At 40.8% G+C, this 21,119-nt stretch overlaps 1 protein-coding gene across 1 annotated transcript in view; it reads left to right on the plus strand.

The window, feature by feature from the left end:
* The window catches only part of OTOGL (otogelin like), a 138,004-nt gene that overhangs the window by 2,728 nt on the left and 114,157 nt on the right, over window positions 1-21,119 (plus strand). Inside the window, exons 4-14 of the mRNA XM_034763701.1 lie at window positions 647-713; window positions 1,458-1,556; window positions 2,899-3,053; window positions 4,513-4,634; window positions 6,260-6,465; window positions 10,352-10,479; window positions 11,529-11,635; window positions 13,792-13,898; window positions 16,675-16,800; window positions 18,903-19,011; window positions 19,278-19,324. Of these exons, the coding sequence (XP_034619592.1) occupies window positions 647-713; window positions 1,458-1,556; window positions 2,899-3,053; window positions 4,513-4,634; window positions 6,260-6,465; window positions 10,352-10,479; window positions 11,529-11,635; window positions 13,792-13,898; window positions 16,675-16,800; window positions 18,903-19,011; window positions 19,278-19,324 (1,273 nt within the window). The remainder of the gene's footprint in view (window positions 1-646; window positions 714-1,457; window positions 1,557-2,898; window positions 3,054-4,512; window positions 4,635-6,259; window positions 6,466-10,351; window positions 10,480-11,528; window positions 11,636-13,791; window positions 13,899-16,674; window positions 16,801-18,902; window positions 19,012-19,277; window positions 19,325-21,119) is intronic.

Here is a 21,119-nt window from a genome sequence, read left to right on the forward strand (position 1 = left end):
TGCTCCTGGGCTGTGCAGCAGGTTCCCAGGGCAGAGCCTGTGCCTCCGAAGACCATCCCCAGTTCCATTGCCTCATTGCTGTTAAGATAACTCAGGGAGGTAGGAGGTCAGGGAGTAGACCTGACAATTATTCCATCTGGGATGAGTTTACTCTTCTATGAACTAGGATTTTGTTGTGTGTCAGTGAGAGATACAAACTCCTGTAAATTCCTGCCATTTGCCAGTCCTGGAGAAAGCAACTTGTTCACTGGCACAGGAGTGTGGGGGTTAGCATTTGGGATGCTAGGAAGCCACATAAAGTGCTGAGTGCCTGCTTGGGGCAGATGGCTAGTCTTGTGCTAGTATCTCAGTGAGCTATGCTCCTTGTCCTTCTTCTGATATCTCTGTTGCTGTGTTCCACCCCAGGGAGCACTGCATTTCGGTGATGGAGAAAGTAATTCCTTACAGATGGTTTACAATTTTACCTAGTGTTTACAAAGTGCTTTGGGATTCTCTTGGATCAAAAGCTCTATATACACGCAAGATCATTTTATGTATTAAAGTAATTGTCTTATCCTAAAATTGCTTCAAAATCTCTAGAATTGAATTAGTCAGACCGTTTATGAAGTATTAACACTCTGGTTTTGCTTTTTTGTTTCTCGGATAGACTGGAGCAGATTCTGCTGGGTCTCACCTTCATGGGGACCTTACTCAGGGGCAAAGTCCATCAGGAGGTCAGTACCATGTTAGTAATTCACTACCTGTTTGAAAGGATTTCAGTAAAATGCCATCTACCCATCAACTATCCCTTGTTACCAGAGATGGTGTAACTTTTGATAGTATTTACCTCCCATGCAAAACTCAGTGCTATCTAATTTTGTTATGGTAACTTGTACTTCTGACTTGCTAAATCACAGAAAATAGTTATTAAAAACAATCAGTTTTTAATGTACCTGTTAATGTGGCACCCAAGCACCTAATGAAACAAATCCTTCACTGCTTTACAGTTATTTCCACTCCCAGTTTTCTTGTGTGTCACTTCTGGGCCTTGTCAGGTTGAGTAGGTATGCTGAGTGGGATTGATAATAGCAGTTGTCCATGGAAGACCAACCTAAAGCCTCTTTTAGAAGATTCTAGGTGTCAATCAAACTCTTCAGTTTGTTCGGAGTGAATTGAAGGGGTTTTACAGATGATACATTCCCATCGCTGTTATCTAGCATCCAGCATGCAAAAATGATCAAATGAGCTGAACAGTGTCACTTTCTTAAGACAAGATGGAGTTTTTGGTTTCTTTCATATCCATGAATACAAATCATGGTGAATCATATAGAGGTGTTAGTTTTAAAAGTGTTTCTTTGTAAGTGAAATGGGAGAGCGAGACAGTATTCTCTGCCTGGTCTATATTTTCAAATGGTATTTGTCTTTATAAGTGTTTGAAAAATAACTTTAACGTGGAAGGCTGCTATGTTTTCTTTCAGTCTCTTGTCCTCAAGAATGTCTTAATGGAGCAGTTTGCACAGAGGCGGGTGTATGTGATTGTCAGATGTTTCAGGCTCATGGTGAAAGGTGCCAAATTGGTAAGTTTCAGTAATCGGCAATGGAATTGAGTTTCAGATCAGAGTGAGATTTAGGGGCAAGTTTGTTAAAATAATACCTGTTCAGAGCACTTTGCAATTGCCTTATAATCAAGCTGTAATTCTAAAAGGAGGCTGGGTGGCTCAAATGCTGTATTTCAGAGTGAGATATGGGAGTACAGAAGAGCATCAGATGTTCCTGAATTTTATTAATACTTGTAACAGTATCCCAGTGCATCATAATGTACCATATCTGCTTTTACTTACTTAGCAGTGTCACCAAAAATATCACTGCATCTCCACTTAAAGTGCCCTATTGCCCATTCTGAAGACAGGATGTTCAAATATTTTAATGGGACAAGTTTTGGCAGGTGTAATCTATTGGTAGTAGAATTGGGGTAGAAGTTGTTTGTCCCTATCGTGATTCCTCAGACTCTGTAGAATATCTGCAACAGCAGCCATGGAGGGACTTTCTAAGGTCAGGCCTAGAACCTCAGCTGGTGTCAACCAATGTAGCTCCATTGAATTCAATGGAACTGCACTGACTTGTGTCAGCTGAGATGGTAGGCCAAAGCGGCTGTTGAAACTGAACCAAAATCTTAGCCTTGGTTCACCCTGAGCCCATACACCAACCACTGACCTAAACTTAAATGATATGATCATCCTCTCCTTTGTAGAGTTTTGTGGATAATGGATTTTTTTTGGTTCACTGGCAATTTCAACAAGTTGAAAACAAAACTCATTTTGTGTTAAACAAAATGTTTTATTTGAAACAAAATGTTTCATTTCAATTTCAATCATTTTCAGATATATTTAAATTTTAAAACCAAAATTAAAGGAAATTTCAAATAAAAATGTTTCAAAATGAAAAATCATAATGTTTAGTTTAAAAATGTCAAAATAAAAAGTTCTGATTTCTCCCCACCCCAGAATTTTCGCTATCCCCTTCCTCCCCCCCCAAAAAAGGTGAAATCAACATGAATTCATGAAATGATTAATTGTCACCGAATCTGCCTTTTTTCTCTAAAAAAAAAAGTTTGGGTCCAAAAATTTTGCCCAGCTCTACCCATTGGTCCATTCCTAGTTATAATTTAAAGGTGAAATCCAGGGTCCATTGATGTCAATGGCAAAATTTCCATTGGCTTTACTGGTCCACAGTTCCCACCTAAGAGTTTTAAAACTTGTCTTAATCTCATTTCTTGAATGATGAGCATACATCAGCCCAGAAGATAGTTTTATTTATCTATTATGCATGTAATATCTTACTTTTGTACATGTCTCTGACACTTGTGTAATTTTGTTGTTATTTTGCATTTTATAAGCTCATCTTATTTATTCTCCCCAGTACCTAATGATGGCAAGGATCGAGATGGAATTTGCAAATCGTGGGGACAGTATCACTTTGAAACATTTGATGGCATCTACTACTATTTCCCAGGAAATTGTTCCTACATTTTTGCAAAAGATTGCAGTGCTCCAGAACCTCAGTACACTGTATGGGTAAGTGTGTGAATATGGATTTTGAAATGAAATGCAAAAGATTTATATAACATAGAACTTGTGTTATAGCATAACAAAAATAATTCAACAGAGACAGTAAATGGATCAAAAGGTGGTTTATTTACTTTTTAGATTTATAGAATGTGCTGATCAAAAACTCTGAAAGTACACATGCAATAACATCTACAAATCCCTGAAATATAAAGTAAACTGTATTATAAAATGATCTCTTTAGGCAAATATGGGGAACTTTTCTCCTGACTTCAAAGTAGTTGACTGTCTCCTTCATTAGCCCCAGATTGAATCATTTAATGTTAGTGATCAGTGCTCTGATGTCAAATGTTGAATAGCATCATTTGTTACGTACAAATGAAGTTAAGACTGGTATTATTCCAAAGATAGTAACTCTGATAACTGATAAAGAAATTGTTTCCATGACAGATTTGTAAAACTGCAAGTGGTAGTTATAGAGACAAATATGAGTTGAGGAGGTTTTCTGAAATATAGAGATTCTACTTACATTAAATGTGGTTTGACCAGGACAGGTGGACTGGACTAGTTTTGGGCATAGATGACCACACAGGATTTCATAGAGGCTTCCAGATATCCCCAGTGTAAAGATCTGAAAAGAGAAATTGATTAGGAGAGAAGATGTTCATTGAGCTAAACTTTTGTGCTATAGAATATATTAGGGTTTTTTTGGGTCTGCATATCTGCCTTGAGCAGGATTACATGAAAAACTTTTGTTGGTATAGTAATGCCAGTTAGAGGGGGGATTATTATTTTTTGATATCTCTGTGCTGGCAAAAGCATTTTTTTGCTGATATAAGTTGTTGACAGAACTCTCAAACCAAGCGGGACCAAGCAGAATCAATACTTGGATGGAACACCTCCAAATAAACCCCTACTTGCTGCAGGAAGGGACGCTGATGATTCAATAGATGCCAGTCTTTTTTTCTAGGTCAATATTGAGAGTGCCCATACGGTGCTGGGGCTATTGTGTTGCTGGCGGTCCCATCTTTCAGAGGACACATGCCTTTGGGCAATAAAGGCCAACTTGCACTTTTCTGGGGTGTTCCCCTCAGTATCATTCCCAAACCCATAACTAGGTAATTATATTCTGCCTAAACTAAATTCTCTCTGCAGTTTCAATTGGATAAAATATTCCAGTTCTTTTTTCTGTCTTAAGCTGCTATGTAATGATGCTGGGTGCTGTTAAACAGTTACTGGGTTTCATAGCAGCACGGGGCAAAGTGGTCTTCTAACCATGTATATCCCTGTATTAGTGATCCCTTGTATTGTTTAAATATTTATTTCTAAAGTTCTTTGGGATCCTTCAGTGAGAGGTGTGTAGAAATGTAAAATATTATATGTGTAAATTTATTAAGAGTAGTATGGAAATATTGAGCAGAAAACCACATTTGTTGTTAGTGCACGTGTGTGTTCTTCTCCTCTCAAGGTTCATAACAGCCCCCAGTGTGATGGTTCGGTGTATTCTTGTCTGCGGTCAATCAGCTTATTTTTTTCAAGCCAGGATGAAATAGTTGTTGTGGGACATGAAGTAAGAAAAGAAGGAATCAGGTAAATGAACTGACTGTTTTTGGAACATCTTACCACAGAAATGAAGTATTGGAATTGTGGGAAGGCACTCGAGTAATTTAGCCTGCATCCTCACTGCAAAGTGGGCTGGTTACCAGCCCGAGTGAAAGTGGAGCCTATACGCTAATCTACACCCACAGCCGCGCCAGCTAGCCTGGGCTGAAAGTACCACTAAACTTAGGGAGAGTTTTTTGTGTGTGGATGGGATAGGGACTAGGGGCAATATCAGGTAAGAGCTTGGCATAACCCTGCAGTGAAGACATACCCTCAGACGTCATATGGTAAGACACAGAGGTTATAATTATTACCGGTAAGTCAAATTCAGATTTGATGAAAGGAACTTAACTCTATTGAAACGTCGAGCGAGTTGTTCACTCACACCTGTCTGAGTTAGCCTATTAATTTTGTTATTTTCAGTGGTAGGCCTCTACAAGGCATCTGATTTCTGATTTTTCACGTGTCTGTCCCTTGACTGAAAGTTTTTCTACACTGGGAAAATGCATGGTGTTATAATATGTTAATTATTGGACTGTCTTTTTAAAAATGGTGTTAGCTAGTCTTGGTTAACCCTTGGTCAACCCTGATATTATTTAAAATATGACAGTCAGTCATTGTCCATGCTGAGTGCATTGCCCCATTGTAGAGAAGTCCAAATTGAATTCATCAGGGTCCTTAAGTTCCTTCTGTGTTACCATTTTGAAGCCCAAAATAGTTTTTGAGATACACCAAACCCTGAACTCTATCAGGTTTACCCATCTTTGTTTCAAATATAAGGGTCGATGAGTAGATCTGGTGTTCTCACGTCTGAGTTGTTACACCTGGTAGCTACAAGGATATTGCCATTAGTCCCAGAAGCAGCAACCTTTGAAGACAGAGATTCTGCAATACTAGAGACTGGTGGAAATCCAAACATAGCTGTCCCCACTAACTGGACAGAGCTACAGGCATATTAGAGGATATACTGTACATGGCTAGTAATGTTTTCTGTGCTATTTAATCTTTGATTAAGCAAGGGTCTTATTCTACACACATGCTATGTACAGAACAGTTATTGACTTCAAAGGGAGTTGTCTGTATTGAAAACTTGAAGGATATGGCTCCATGTCATTACCCTGTCAGTAACTGATATTTTTTAAAGTTTTTGGGCACATCTACCTGTTGCTGCTTCTGTTTACAAATGAATTAAAAGTGCACTTAGACTCTAAAAAGGAACTGTATGAATGACTTCATGGATCCCATGCTTAATGTCTCTGTCAATTACTCCCATGTCAAAACTATTCAGTTTACAAGTAAAAAGATGTCTTTCCTAACACAGCAGTGCTGCAAACGCACCATGGGATTTGAAAGTCAATGTAGGTTCTTTCTGGTTTATGCATCAATACTGTATTGATTGTGTATGTGCCAGAAAATAATCCATTTCACTGAATTGATTGCGCAAAGTAACAGGAGTGACAGATATTGAAAACATATTTTTGACAGAAAAGTAAACAGACTTTGAGGACACACTGGGAAGAGATCTAATGAGTTGGAAGGTGACATTTTATGTGATCTTTTTCTAGTTCTAGTCTCACTTGTCGTGTTTAAAATGGGTTGTTCTATTTTTCCAGATTGACATTGCCTCAGACAATTGGAAATGTTTTCATTGAGAGGCTGGCCGACTATATTCTGGTGAAAACTACCTTTGGTTTTTCTCTTGCTTGGGACGGAAGCTCTGGTATTTATATTAAACTGACAGAAGAACATAAAGGGAAACCTTGTGGCCTGTGTGGAAATTATAATGGCAATAAATCTGATGATCTGATAATACAAAATAGTAAGTGAAGAGACCAGAAATGCACCTTTCCTTTGTTATAAAAAAACAAAACAAAAAACAACAACCAGATTCTGTGGTCCTGATGTCTTGTAAATATGAGGATGTGCTCTAAAAGGTTGTGACTATTATCCATTTAAATTTATTTTCAGGCGATTTGAGTAGACTATATAGGGTCTGATCCACTTTCCCCAGTCATAAATTTTAAGGAGTAGGGCTAGTTCAACAAAACATTTAAGTGTATGCTTAAGTCCTTTCCTGTTCAGCAAAACACTTAAGCACATGCTTAATTTAATTGAGAAACAAACTTTTAATGACCAAAATACTATTGTTTTTGTGAAAGCAATGTGACGTAAAAAACAAACAAACACAAATTAATATTTGGAAAGGGCAATAGTTCAGCATGCGGCTCTACATAGTTATTTTAAATAATATGTTGCTATTTTATTGGTTGGTGAAATACAGAAAATTGAAAAACCTTGTTGAGGAAGTTTATTTTTTTCCCATTGCTACACTTTTATTAACATACTTTGCTGTGGTGGCAGATGGTACATTTTCAGAAGATGAATAATCCAGTGGCATCACTGTAGTACATCTGAGAGACTACGAGCTTGTGCTGTTGATTTCAGCAAGGGTGCCAGAGCTGGAGAAAGTTAAAACAGCTTTTCTCTTCAACTGAATAGTGTTCTCTCTAGGCAACACTTTATATTGGCCATTGTCTACTGTAGATAATATTTTATGCACACCCAAGTGAAAAGTGTTCTGTGCTGCCTTTGTTTTAGAGCAGACACCAGCTCGCAGCTGGTGAAACAAGAGGAGGAAGGTTGGGAACACAAGAGGAGCAGTTTCTCCCAAACAATCCCTGATATAAGTAAAAGTAATAATGGTATTTAACCACTACAACAAACTACAGGGAGAGTTTAGTTTCTCACATTGGCTATTTTTTAAAATTACAAGTTTTATCTCAATATTACCCTGGCTTTTCTCCCTCTTTTCACATAGCTCTTGGGCGATAGCCAGGTGCTATTTATTGTACCAGGAGAGTGAGAAGCAGTTTATGTGTGTGCACATAGCCTTGATTTTCTGCCCAATAGAAACTGGTTGTATCCTCTCCACAGTGCATGTATCAGCCTCCAGTTATTTAGTGACATGGTACTGTTTGTTCTGTTCCAGACATTTTATGTCTGTATACCAAAGCATAGTACATTATCTGGCCAGTTAAAAATAATGGTTTTTTAAAAAAAATCATTGATTCACACAGAGTTAAAAATATAGTTTCAGTGTCTCTTTAGTTTACTGTTTATCATAAAACGCTTTCAAGAGGTGGTCTGCTTTCTGTCTCCACTTTCAGCATTACACGGTACTAATGGCACTATAATCTGGCAACTGTAATGGCAGAATTCCTGTCTCTTAGAAGTCAGAGAGATATGGATCACATTAAAAATTAAACATGAACTGAGTTTATAACACTGTACCCTGACATCATGTGTGCAAAAGAGAAGCAATCTGTTGTGATATTTTTCACAAGAAATAAGATGTGATGGGTTCATAATACTTATAAATTGCAACTCTCTCTCTACGTCTAAATGTTTCCAGCTCTCATCAATCCTTTATGGTATTTCCATACAGGGCCAACTCCAGGGTTTTGGCCGCCCCAAGCAGCCAAAAAAAAAAAAAAAAAAAAAAAAGCCACGATCACGATCTGCGGCGGCACTTCGGCGGGAGGTCCTTCGCTCCGAGTGGGAGTGAGGAAGCATCTGCCGAATTACCGCCCCTCTCCAGAGTGTCCACCCCAAGCACCTGCTTGCCAAGCTGGTGCCTGGAGCCGGCCCTGTTTCCATGCACCAGCAGTGTAAGATGAACTGTTCTTTGTAGTCTGCAGACTGATAACTCTCATTGGCCCCAGCTACACTACAGCTCGAACCAAATCTGGGGATCTGTTGTCCATATGATTGCCTTCCAGTTTGGCAATGCAGTTCAGAATTGTAGGATCTCTGAAAGTGAGTTAAAGTCTTGGACACAGTTGCAACGAGATCCCCGACTCCGTTATGGCTGTAGTGTTGCTGGGGCATTAGACATACCTCACAATCTACCAAAGTAGTAGTAGAAAGTACATTTAAGAATTCAACATTTCTAATGATGGTAAAATAAACTGCTAAATAGAGTGGGACAAGTGGAAAAATGGGACAATGCTACAATCCTAAAACTGTTCAAGATACAAAAATGAATCCAGATGGCGATTCCCCCAAACAAAAAAGTGAGCAAAATTAAAAGGCATGCTACAGATTCTGAATACTTAAAAAATAGTAGTTGAATCTTATTCTATTTTTGTTTTTCTTAATGGCCACTTTACACACCATCTCGTTGTTGTTGTTTTCTTTATATGACACTTTACTCATTTTGATAGATCTGCCCAGAGGAGGACAATTCTATTTAACAGCAACTTTTGAGGTTTCAAAATTTGGTTTTGTTCATCACTGGAACAAAAGCAAAACCTTTCGAATGTTGAATATAAAACAGAATTTGTCAGAATGTCTTTATTTGGAATATAACCCTGGGCTGTTTGATTCAGGAAGGTTTTCCAGGTACAGGGCTTGTGGGGGAGGTGGAAGGGAGAGAGGAGGGAAAGAGATTGAGACTCAGAGATTGGATCTCTTTTGACCAGAGAGCTAGAAACTCATTCTATAGCCTGAGTAAGAGGACACTAGCCTGGCATGTAGGAGACCTATGTTTATGTCCCTGCTTTGCCTGAATCAGATTCTTCCCCTCCCAGGTCATTTCCAAGACCCCAGGCTATAAACGGTGAGAGTCTCTCTCTCTCTCTCTGGTTGGAAGTGACCAGAGAGCCTCAGTGATCCAAGAAACCTTGGTGATGAAAACTTTGTCATGTCTCCACAAAACATTTCTGCTTTGATAAAACAGCATATTTTGACACAATTTCATTTTGTCAAAAATGTTCTGACCAGCTCTAAATTTCGACTTAGAAGATATTGGATTGGATTCCCTGTGTCTTGAGCTGGTTTAATCTGGAGGCAATGTATGCAGGCTTTGATAAAGGGAATTGTAGATGCATCTCATTTTAGTATCCCTGGCTTCTGACCTATTGATTGGTATTGGTATCAACTGCTGCTGTGTCCCACAAGATAGAGGAAATGCACCTGTTTCACTCTTTTTGCACATTTAAGAGCATGAAGTAAATGTGGTACATAGTGCTTAGAGCAGGACAATGGGAATCAGAAAACCTGGGGTCTCTTCCCTCTGACATTGACTTGTTGCTTGGCCTTGAGCATCTGTTTCCTTATCTGTGGAATGCTGTTCTATTATATACTGGTTCTTATGTCTCCCTCTTCACCATAGTCTCTGGTACCTTCTAGCAGTGCATTAAGTGATGGGACTAGCATCGGTCACGTGGTTTGTTCTTTCTCTCATCTTCTCTCCAAGGGGGAGTTGTGTGTGTAGTGCAGTGTTTGTTTTGGTAGGATTTTTCTTTTGAGGGGGTGGGTGGGGGACAGGAGAGATTGTTATACCCACTTTCCCCAAAATATATAAAGAGGTCCTTAAATAAAATGTATTAAAGAAGTACCAAAAACAAACAAATACTCATAGTAAGAAATCTGCCTTTGATTCATTATGAAGTTACCACAACTATATTTCCTGAAAAACTAGACATTTCCTGTTAATTCATTTTAGAATTTAAATATGGTATAAAAAGTTAACTGAAATTTAAAATAATTTTGTAAAGATCCCAAACTACTAACTGAATATATCTTATAGTAAGTACATTTAAATTGTTTGGAAAATAATTCTAATATTTCATTTGAGGGGTTCCTCAGCTTTTGTGGTGGTGTTCTTGTGGAAAATGATTCTGTTCGATGTTTTTCTGAAGTAGGTGAATATACAGAAGACATTGCTGTATTTGCAAACAGTTGGTCTATACAAACCCCAGATGATGCAATTTGTGTGACTACTGCCTCAGATTTTTCTAGTCCATGTTCGACTGACACAGAGTCCTCCGAGGTAAGTTGGTCAATGTACATTTTCATATTAGATGCATTATAGTGATTCACCTTCTCTAGCCTGTTTTATGTATTTCCATTAACAATAATTTTATAATAAAGTGCCCAGCCCTTCCCAAATCAAAGCACTTATGGCTCTGCATAGACCTAAAATTCAACACACGTGAAAAAATCATAAATGATTGATTTAAAATTAGATAAAATATTTTAAAAGGCAAATGCTGTGTCACCTGGTTAATAAATCATATTTTCTAACCAGTTATATAGGTTCATAAGAAATAAAATATAGTCATCTGCATGTTCTTATTGATAATACATGAGACTCTTTAGAATCCTAAAGGACTTTCACACAAAGTGCCTGATACTGATCTCACACTGGTGAAGATCAGGATTAACTCCACTGTTGTCAATGGAACTATACCAGTGTTGGAGAACATGAGGGGGAACAGCATAAATAAGATCAGAATTAGGAAAACTATAGTGAGTATATCAAGCTTGTAGAGAAGAGATTGGTCCAAGGCAAAACACTGGCTCTAAACACTGAAACATTGGGAATGAGACGATTTAGATCAGGCCTGTCATTAATGTAGGGACTTTTCCTAAGAATTTTTGAGGAACTGTATATGATGAAATTAAAATAACAAGGGATTGTTGGCCTACTTACAGTTATTTACTGCCACATTGGACTGTGGGTTTAATTCCCAGCCCTGATGCCTTACCCCTTCATTATCTGAGGAGTTTAAAGTACTGCAGAGGAAACATGCTCAGCTCCTGGGTGGAAGAGGATGCTTTTTATCACTTTGGCCAGTTTAGCTGTAGCATTGAGGGGCTATAGAAGAAATTCAGCCCAGTCAAAACCGGTCTGGGAAGAATAGTGACTGTGATATACTGGGCGAATGAGTGGAGATAGGAGAAAATGGGGGAATTGTCTCGTTTTAAAAGGAATGTAATAGACACCCAATGGGGGAAACAAAAGTAAAAAGAATAATATTTGTATCATGAAGTATATGATAGCTGTTATTTAACTGATTTTTTTTAAAAAATGCACAGGCCATATTCTTCAAATGCCAAATACTCCTACAGTTTCCTTTTCTCAGCTGTCATGAAAGCGTAGACCCTTATTCGTATATTTCTAGCTGCATGAATGACCTTTGCAGGTAAGAAGGATGGTGTTCTTTAAACATTTATTTTCATTCTTTGAAATATTAAACAATAGCCAGACTGGTTTTAGATAGTGGAGTTTTTCAGTACAATTTTATTTTAGTAATTTCCTCTCCACATTTCCCCCAATCTCACCTCCCAGTGTTTCTTTATTTGATCCCAATAGTCGCTATAATCTTAATAAACAGTGAGTCAAATTCAAACCTGATATAAAATGTTGCTACTCTCATAGACAACAATGAGTACTGCATCCTCTAATGCTAGGGATAAATTCAATCCATTATTTCTCCCTTAATTTCAGAGGTGGTTTTTTTTTTAGTCTTGTTTGCTAATACCACCTGCATTTCCAACAGTGCTGGTTTCTGTTAGACCTTGTGAGATCATTTGAATTAGAAGTGATTATCCCCTCATGTGTACTGAAACTGAATAATTGACCAAGCAATATACCTCCGCTTTTTCAATAAAAATGATATCACTAACAAATAATCTTAGTGACATCACTATCCACGTTATTTATTTATATCTTTTACTACTTTATTTACTTTCTGCTTTCCTATTTATTTATTTAAGTGGGTACAGAAGGCAATCAGTGCAATGAATTGAAGAAACTCTTGCTTCCATTATACTTCAATATGTGACAAATGACTGGTTTTTCTCTTTTGCTTCACAATGGAGATAGCAAGATACAGATTTACTAGCGTCATAGAGTTTAAAACCAGAAGGGACCACTCCATCATCTAATCTGACCTCCTATAGACCACTGGCCACCAAAACACCTGCACACTAAACCCAACAACCAAAATTAGACTGAAGTAGACATAGGAGACTAGATGATTATGTGTTACACACAGACAATAGGAAGTAGCAAGGTGCACCAGTGTCTGGGGCCCCCTGCAATGGCAGGGAAATGATTAGGTGAGAGAGATCTTGGGTCTAAAAATGTTTTCACTGAAGCCAGTGGAAAAACTCCCATTGACTTCAGTGGTAGCAGAAGCCAGGATCTGAATCTTATTTGTAATGCCCATTTACATTTCAGTGACTTATTGCACCTTTTCTTTTGCAATGGAGAAAAATGGAAAGCAAACTTTCAGGATGGCATTGAGTTAATAAGGCAATATGCAGGAGGCTCTGTGTTTTTTTTTTTTTTTTAAATCATTCACACCTGTGATGTGAATGGTGTGAATATTCAAAACTTTGAGTGAAGTTTCTGTGTCCCAGGATCTCATTAATTTAGGCTTATGCTGCTTATAAAAGAGAACTCTCATCTTGTGGCTTAGTGTCAGGTTAAGAAATTCCTTCTGGCACCATAGTTTATATGCCAAGTCACTCTTTCTATTAAGACTCATTTAATTGGATTAGATGAGGCAAGCTGGAGAGAGACCGATCACTGTGGAGTTTTGAAATGGTGACTTTGTAACAGGTATGTTGAAAGCACCAAAACACACACAATGCGATATAGTCTTAAAACAACTAATTTTGGAAACTTGATCTTGTGCTGAAAGACAAGTAAACCCTGAGACTATATATTATAACCTTTCCTATCTCAGAGATGTCTTGTTATGACTAGTCTATTTTGGTACAAAGTCCTTCACAGTGAACATCCGTTAACTTCTCACTTTAAAAGAAGTGACTCCTGTCCATGGAATACCTGAGCACAACCCAAATATTAATGAATGTATCCTTTGAGCAACCTGATGAGGGAGGGAATATTATCCCCATTTTGCAGACAGGGAAGGGAGGTACAAAGAGTGACTTTGACCAAGGCCACACAAGAAATCTGTGACAAAGCCAGCAATAAGACCCAGATTTCCAGACTTGCAGGCCATTGCTTTAGCACAAGACTACCCTTCCTCTCACAAATTGTTTCTATTAATGAGCATTGCTAATCTTTTGTAATAAATGTTACTCATTCTTTGTTGTAACGTTAAAATAAAGCAAAAATCGTTTGTCGGGTCAAATGGTAAAAAATGCAAAAGCATAATCAGTATCCCTAGTTTCTTTTTTAAGTGATGCTATTTAAAGTCTCAAAAACGGTAACCCCTTTTAACTGTGCAAGGCCAACTCTGTGGAGAGTTCTGTAATGTCAAATAGCAGATATTTATGAGTATTAAATTTAGGATTTAGTGATGACAGGATTATTTTACTGCTTCAGAGTGGATGATGATGAAACTTACTGCCGAGCAGTGACAGAGTATGCTAGAGCATGCTCACATGCAGGCTACCCCGTACGGGACTGGAGGGAGGATTTTCCTGCCTGCTGTAAGTATCAACTTTTTAATATTTAAAATGTTTTATTAATTTTTCCAAATACACCAAAATAGCAGATTCAACATAATACATAAAGTAAGCAAAAAGGATTAGGATTAAAGGAAGGGAGGGAAAGAGATTGATCTATCTTCAGGGTCAACCTTAATCAGAGACCTCTAACAAGTTCAAATTACTTGGAATTTTTTGGAATGCCAGTCGTTCATTAGCTGCGAGGTCAGCCTTATCATTGAGCCAGGCATCGATGTTTGGTAGGGATAGACTGTTCCATTTTTGCAGGATTAATTATTTTAGTGACCAAAGCTGCATATTGGAGCCATGCCACTAGGTAACCTCCGCGTACAGTAACTCCTCACTTAACGTCCTCCTGCTTAAAGTTGTTTCGAAGTTATGTCGCTGCTCCATTAGGGAACATACTCGTTTAAAGTTGTGCAATGATCCCTTATAAGGTCATTTGGCTGACTTTACAAGGGAGCATTGCACAAGTTCCTCTTCTCCGCCTCCTCCCCCTCCCTTCTTCCCTCCCTCCCAGCGCTCCCCCCGCCGCCAAACAGCTGTTTGGCAGCACTTAGGACTTTCTGGGCGGGAGGGAGGGAGCGAGCGGGCAGGGCCACCCGGAACTCAGGGGTTTTAGGGGCTGCAGGGCCCTGGCCTAAGGGGGCCCCTGGCCTGCAGCTCTAACACCCCTTTCAGAATGCGGCCCTGCGATCATGGGCCAGAGGACTCAGGAAGAGCAGGGGCAGCCGTGCAGCCAGTGGCCAGAGAGAAGTAGCACTTTCCCCTTCAAAGCCAGCCGGAGAGAAGCAGCGCTTTTGAAGGGGAAAGCGCCAGTTCTCTCCGGCCACTGGCTGCGCGGTTGCCCCTGCTCCTCCTGAGTCCTCCAGACTGTGCTCGCATTCCGAAAGGGGCTTTAGAGCTGCAGCCCAGGGCCCTGGGGCCCCCTTAGCCCAGGACCCTGCAGCCCCTAAAGCCCCTGCGTTCCGTGTGGCCCTGCCTGCCTGGGGGGGGACAACTCCCAGAATCGTGGCCATGGGGGTGGTGCTGTGCTGCACAGAGCCTCCTGCACACTCCCTGCACCAAACAGGAGCTGCCCCAGGTAAGTGCTCTGCACCTTGTGCCTGCCCCAGCCCTGAGCCTCCTCCCACCTCCCCCACCCTGGGTGCCCTCCCGCACTCTAACTCCCTTCCAGACCCTGCACCCCCAGCCCTGATCCCCTGGGGTAAGCCAGGGGCACCTCCCCACTACAATACAGTACATAATGCCTTTTGTCTGCCCCCCCAAAATTTCCTTGGAACCTAACCCCCAGCATGTACATTCAATCTAAGGGAAAATTGGATTCGTTTAACTGGCTTTGTCCCCCCATCCTGGAACAGTACCTGGCCTGACGGTGCCTGGGGGGGAAAAAGGGCTGGGATGGGCTGGACTGGCTTAATGGAGGAACCCTAGCTGCTGCTGTCTGCTGTGGTGACCTGCGGCCACTCTGGCACCGGCTGCTGCAGCGATGTGGCAGCTCTGGTGCCTCCCTGCTGGGGCTGCTGCTGCTACTGAGGGGACGCCACATGCTGGCTCCTGTTCCCCCTCACCACCATTCCCATATCCCCTTCTATTCCCCATCGCACCCCACTTCCCCTCCCCACTGCCCCCAGCCCCATCCCCCCCTCAGCCCCGCCCTGCCCCCCTTGCCCTGCCCCCGGTAGGCACTCACTCTTGTACAGGAAACAGATGGGCACTAGGACCCAGAAGGGCAACATCCAGCTGCCGAGGTAGCAACCTGGAGCAGCTGCTCCGTTCTGCTCCCCATCCTGGCCCAGCCAGCTGCCTGGCTTGCTCTGCTTGGCCTACCTTTGGGGGAGGCACAGTTTGGGATGGGCAGAGCCCCCACCCCCCATAGGCCGAGCAGAGCAAGCCCTGCAGGGCAGCTCAGTACTTGTTGAAATCGGGAGGGGGGGGAGTGGCACATGACCTCATGTGCCCCCCCACACCTTACCTCTGTTGGGGGGGGCAATGCCCCTCCTGTACCCCTTCAAACTACCGCCATGGTCTCTGTGGGGACCACTATATTTGGAAATTTGACTTTTGGTGAATAAGCTGTAGTTTCAGGTCTATAGTTGCTTTTTTAATGTTAGGTACAATTGTATTCCATTGAGTTGGAGATAGTAATAATTGGATACAAAACTAAAGCATATTTAAGATTTTTTAAAATGTTATATTCTAATATATGCAGTGTTGCTGTGGTCATGATGGTCCCAGGATATTAGAGAGACATGGTGGGTGAGGTAATATCCTTTACTAGACCAACTTCTGTTGGTCAGAGAGACAAGCTTTCGAGCTACACAGACCTCTGCTTCAGGTCTGGGAAATGTACTCAGAGTATAACAGCTAAATACAAGGTGGATCAGATTGTTTAGCATAAGTAGTTAACACATATTTCAGGGGACCATTTAAGGTGAAGTGGCCCCATTAACATCTCTCCAGTCATAGGGGAAAATAGAATAGAGACACTGGATTTATGGTTTATTACAGCATTCTATAAGCCCCCACTTAATTCCCCTCCCCCCATCATTCCCCTCCCCCTTATGACTGGAGAGGTGTTAATGGGCTTTTAAAAGTAGATTTATGTAACAACAATTAACTATACCAGAAACATTGCACAACTATTTATTTGGTAAGATGTGTTGTGTTTCAAAAAAACAAATTACTGATGAAGGTTTTCTAACTTATAAAGGAAGCATAATGCACTAATGTCCAGTGTAATTTGTACACGTTTTAGCTGAAAAGTGTGAAGACAGTTTTGTCCATCGGGATTGCATTAGTTGTTGCCCCCCAACCTGCACATTTGAAAAGGATTGTCTTGGCAGCAACCTCCATTGCTTAGATGGCTGTTACTGTCCAGATGGTAAGTATCTAATATTGTCACAGGACATATTAACATTAAATTAATGCCTGACAACACAACTATAGTGTCATAGACTGTATGCTTAGAATTAAAAATCAGAAAAAATGTATATTTTACATACGTAAGCTTCTATTTTAGTTTTTCATATATATCCATACTTTCTTTCCTCCTGCCAATGTTTTATGCATTGGTTGTATTATTATATTCTTCTAAAAGATCATTCAAAATACAGTGCAACTGTGAATCAGACCATATCAGTTAAAACTTGGGTGAGCTATACAAATAAAAACGTTGCATGAGTGTTAACTAGTGTATCTGAATTTTTCCTAATTGTTTTGAGTTTTTTAAATAGTGCAGATATTTTATGCTGCGTTCAGGAAGATTACCTTCCTTAAAGCTAGACTCAACAAAAGACAAGATGTTGGACTGCAGGGAACAGCCCTGCAATGAACTGTGTGACCCCACCAGTCTTTTCCATTTCAAATTTGTATGGTTCTATGGGATCATTGCGGGTATTGTACATGGCATGCACATTCAGGGTGAAATTCAAACTGCTTCAAAAGACCTGCTCAAAGACCTCCACCACAAATCCCCCCAGTAAGCCCCTTTAAACTAGTAAGTGGTGCACCTTGAGTGGACACCTTGCTTTGGGGTGAATTTCATTCAGTGCTTAATTTGTAATGAAAGAGGGGCTCAAGCAATTAGGTGCCGGGTCTCAAACAATTTTTTTACATTCCTTACTGATGCAGCAAGCCCTGAGGTGCCAGAGCTTTGAACTGCTATGCCTAGAAGTGCCAGGACACACATTAAACACTGATTTCACCCTTTCGCTGAATTGAACTTTTATGCTGCAGAGTGAACAGTGGAGCACAAGGATGGCCCAGCAGTTGAGGCACTGGTCTGGGATGTGGGAGATTCAGGTCAATTCCCTCCTGTACCATGGACATCCTGTGTGACCTTGGGCGAGTCACTTAGGGCAGGTCTATACTACAGGGTTAAGTTAACCTAAGTTACGCAACTCCAGCTACATGAATAACGTAGCTGGAGTCGACATAGCTTAGGTTGACTTATTGCAGTGTCTATACCACGCTGGGTTGATGGGAGAAACTCTCCTGTCGACTTACCTTATGCTTCTCATTCTGGTGGAGTACTAGAGTCGCTGGGATAGTGATCGGTGGTCAATTTAGCGGGTCTTCACTAGGTGACCCACTAGGTGACCCAGCATCGATCCACAGTAAGTGTAGACATGCCAATGCTTCCAGGAACAGCATGGTCCCGCCACCTTCTTGACACTGTCCCCACTGGTGTGCTGTGCATGTGAGGTCACACCATGTAGAGCAGTGGTTCTCAACCTTTTTCTTTCTGAGCCCCTCCCCCCACCCCTACATGCTATAAAAACTCCACGGCCTACCTGTGCCACAACAACTATTTTTCTGCATATCCAGTAGATTAAAAGACTAGGAGTAGCAAATAGGGAAATTGCCCAGGGCGGCCCTGTGAAGTTAAGTGGCTTGGGCTTCAGACCCAGGCAGCAGGGCTTGGGCTTCAGCTTTCTGCCCTGGGCCCCAGTGAGTCTAATGCTGGCCCTGCTCTCTGGTTTATTTTGACGGACCCCTTGAAATCTGCTCGCGGCCCCCTAGCAGGCCCCGAACTTCTGGTTGAGAACCACTGATGTAGAGGACACTATTTTAAAGGGTGAGCCACCCTGCCCCCACTGGTGCAACCGTGCATGAATGGTCATGGTGGGGTGGGGTGAGGGTGAGGGTGGGGATGGCGTGGCACATTCTTCAAAATGGCATCCATGATTTCATATAAAATCATGCCTGGTTTTGTCTCAGTACTGGACAGGGAACAAACCATTTAGAATCTGGACTGTCTGGCTTAAAACTGGATGAATGGCCTGCTTTGCCTCAGTTTCCCATCTGTACAATGGGGGTCATGGAGAGGAGACTGACACTGCTGGGATAAAACCACCCACTGAAATATCATGAAAATGGTGTCCCTATGACCAAGTGAACATACAGAGTGAACAGCAGAGCCCTAATATTCTTATCTTGTTTTCAGTCTTTTTTTTTTTTTTTTTTTTTTTAAAACAAAAATAGGTCTCGTTATGGACAATGGAACTTGTATCTCTGTGTCAAATTGTCCTTGTATTTATCATGGGAAAGCCTTCTCTGCCGGCTCAAAAATTGAACAAGAATGCAGTCAGTGGTATGTAACCTCTAATCCACTCTTTCCTTTTTCATGTATCCATTTGCCTATATTTAATTCACTGTAGGATGTTTACCAAGTTAAATTACATTTTTCAAGGCTATTCTATATCTGTATCTACAATCTGTGTTCTGTATCTAACTAGAATACAGAGAAAATCTATCCTAAATGAAGTATAAATTTGTGACATGTCTGAAGACTTACAAAATCAGTTTTTTCTAAAAACCTGAACAAAAAGCATGTTCTGTGTTTTGTGCTTTATTTAGTACTTGTACCAGTGGCATTTGGAACTGCACTGAACACGACTGTCCAGGTAACTGCATTTTAATTATTCCTATCACCAATATAGGGATCACCAGCGATCTGGGGCTCAGAGTGGATCACAAGCTAAATATGAGTCAACAGTGTAACACCGTTGCAAAAAAAGCAAACAGCATTCTGGGTTGTATTAGCAGGAGTGTTGTAATCAAGACATGAGAAGTAATTCTTCCACTTTACTCCGCACTGACTAGGCCTCAACTGGAGTACTGTGTCCAGTTTTGGATGCCACATTTCAGGAAAGATGTGCACAAATTCGAGAAAGTGCAGAGAAGAGCAACAAAAATGATTAAAGGTCGAGAAAACATGACCTTTTTAAAGATTAAAAATTGGGTTTCTTTAGTCTGGAGAACTTAACAGTTTTCAAGTACATAAAAGGTTATTACAAAGAGGAGTGAGAAAAATTGTTCTCCTTAACCTCTGAGGCTAGAACAAGAAGCAATGGGCTTAAATTGCAGCAAGGGCGGTTTAGGTTGGAAATTGGAAAAACTTCCCAACTGTCAGGGTGGTTAAGCACTGGAATAAATTGCCTAGGGAGGTTGTGGAATCTCAATCATTGGAGATTTTTAAGAGCAGGTTAGACAAACACCTGCCAGGAATGGTCAAGATAATACTTAGTTCTGCCATGAGTGCAGCGGACTGAATTAGATGACCTCTTGAGGGCCCTTCCAGTCCTATGATTCTATACCAAATATGTGGCCCAGAAGCTGCAAAAGATAACAGAAACAGATATGCATTAGGGGTTTGGGATGATAATAAGCAAACAGGAAACATTAAAGAGATGGTGCAGAGAGCAATGATTAGACCACTGGTATGCTGATTATCTGACCATATCATCCTACTGTTACCTTATGCTTCCCCCAATCTTTTTGTTGTATCCCCCTGCTGTCTCTTGTCTTAGATTTCATGTTCTTCAGGGCAGACACCATCTTTCTATTGTGCATGTACAATGCCTAGCACAATGGGTCCATGATTGGCGCATCTAGATATTATCATAATACAAACAGTGATAAGAGCACATTATCCTGGTACTCAGCTTACTCTGCATAGAGCAACAGGTTAATTTTAAGATAACAGGCCTCATTTTTAAGCCTCCATTGCTTTGGACAAAGTTATTCAACATCTATTCAATAACTCTTGTACCTCAGGGACCAAGATCTCCCTTGACAGTTACATTTCATAGAAATGATAAAACTCAAAATCAGGAGGTCAGATTCATGAAAGTGGGACAGAGCTTTCCAGGCAACTGTCTCTAGACTATGGTGCTCCCGGTGGAAGGATAAGAATGACTACCTACCTAACCTCCTTCAGAATGCAATGCATGACTCATTCCCTTTTAATCTATCCTTCCCACAACAGCAACAACTAAGAAAAGGAAAATAAAAGGGAGAAACATGCTATCTCTGCCTCAGTCTGACATGCAGAGAAAAGAGGAGGAAAAGTATTCCAGGAACCTCGCGAGAGGTAGTGGGGGGTGGGTGTGTGAGGGGGGTGCAGAATATAGTCTTCTTGTTGGGCTTTGTCTTGCATTAATTCTTCTTATTTTGAAGGGGGAGGGCACTCAGATACTATGGTGACATGTGCCTGATTAGAACCTAGGGATGCTGCACATGTAAAACTGCATTTGATGAGGTGGTTTCTGATGGAAATGTAAGATGTGATACTTCGCATGCACTAGATGTGGCACCAGACATCATGATAGCTAGATAGATTTAAACTAGGCAGGATAATGTGCTTGAGAATATATGGTAGGGAAATGTTCCTGCATTGCCTCTTTTCCATCTCCGACT

The sequence above is a fragment of the Trachemys scripta genome, chromosome 1 (genome assembly GCF_013100865.1).
Source record: "Trachemys scripta elegans isolate TJP31775 chromosome 1, CAS_Tse_1.0, whole genome shotgun sequence".
Taxonomy (NCBI): Eukaryota; Metazoa; Chordata; order Testudines; family Emydidae; genus Trachemys; species Trachemys scripta.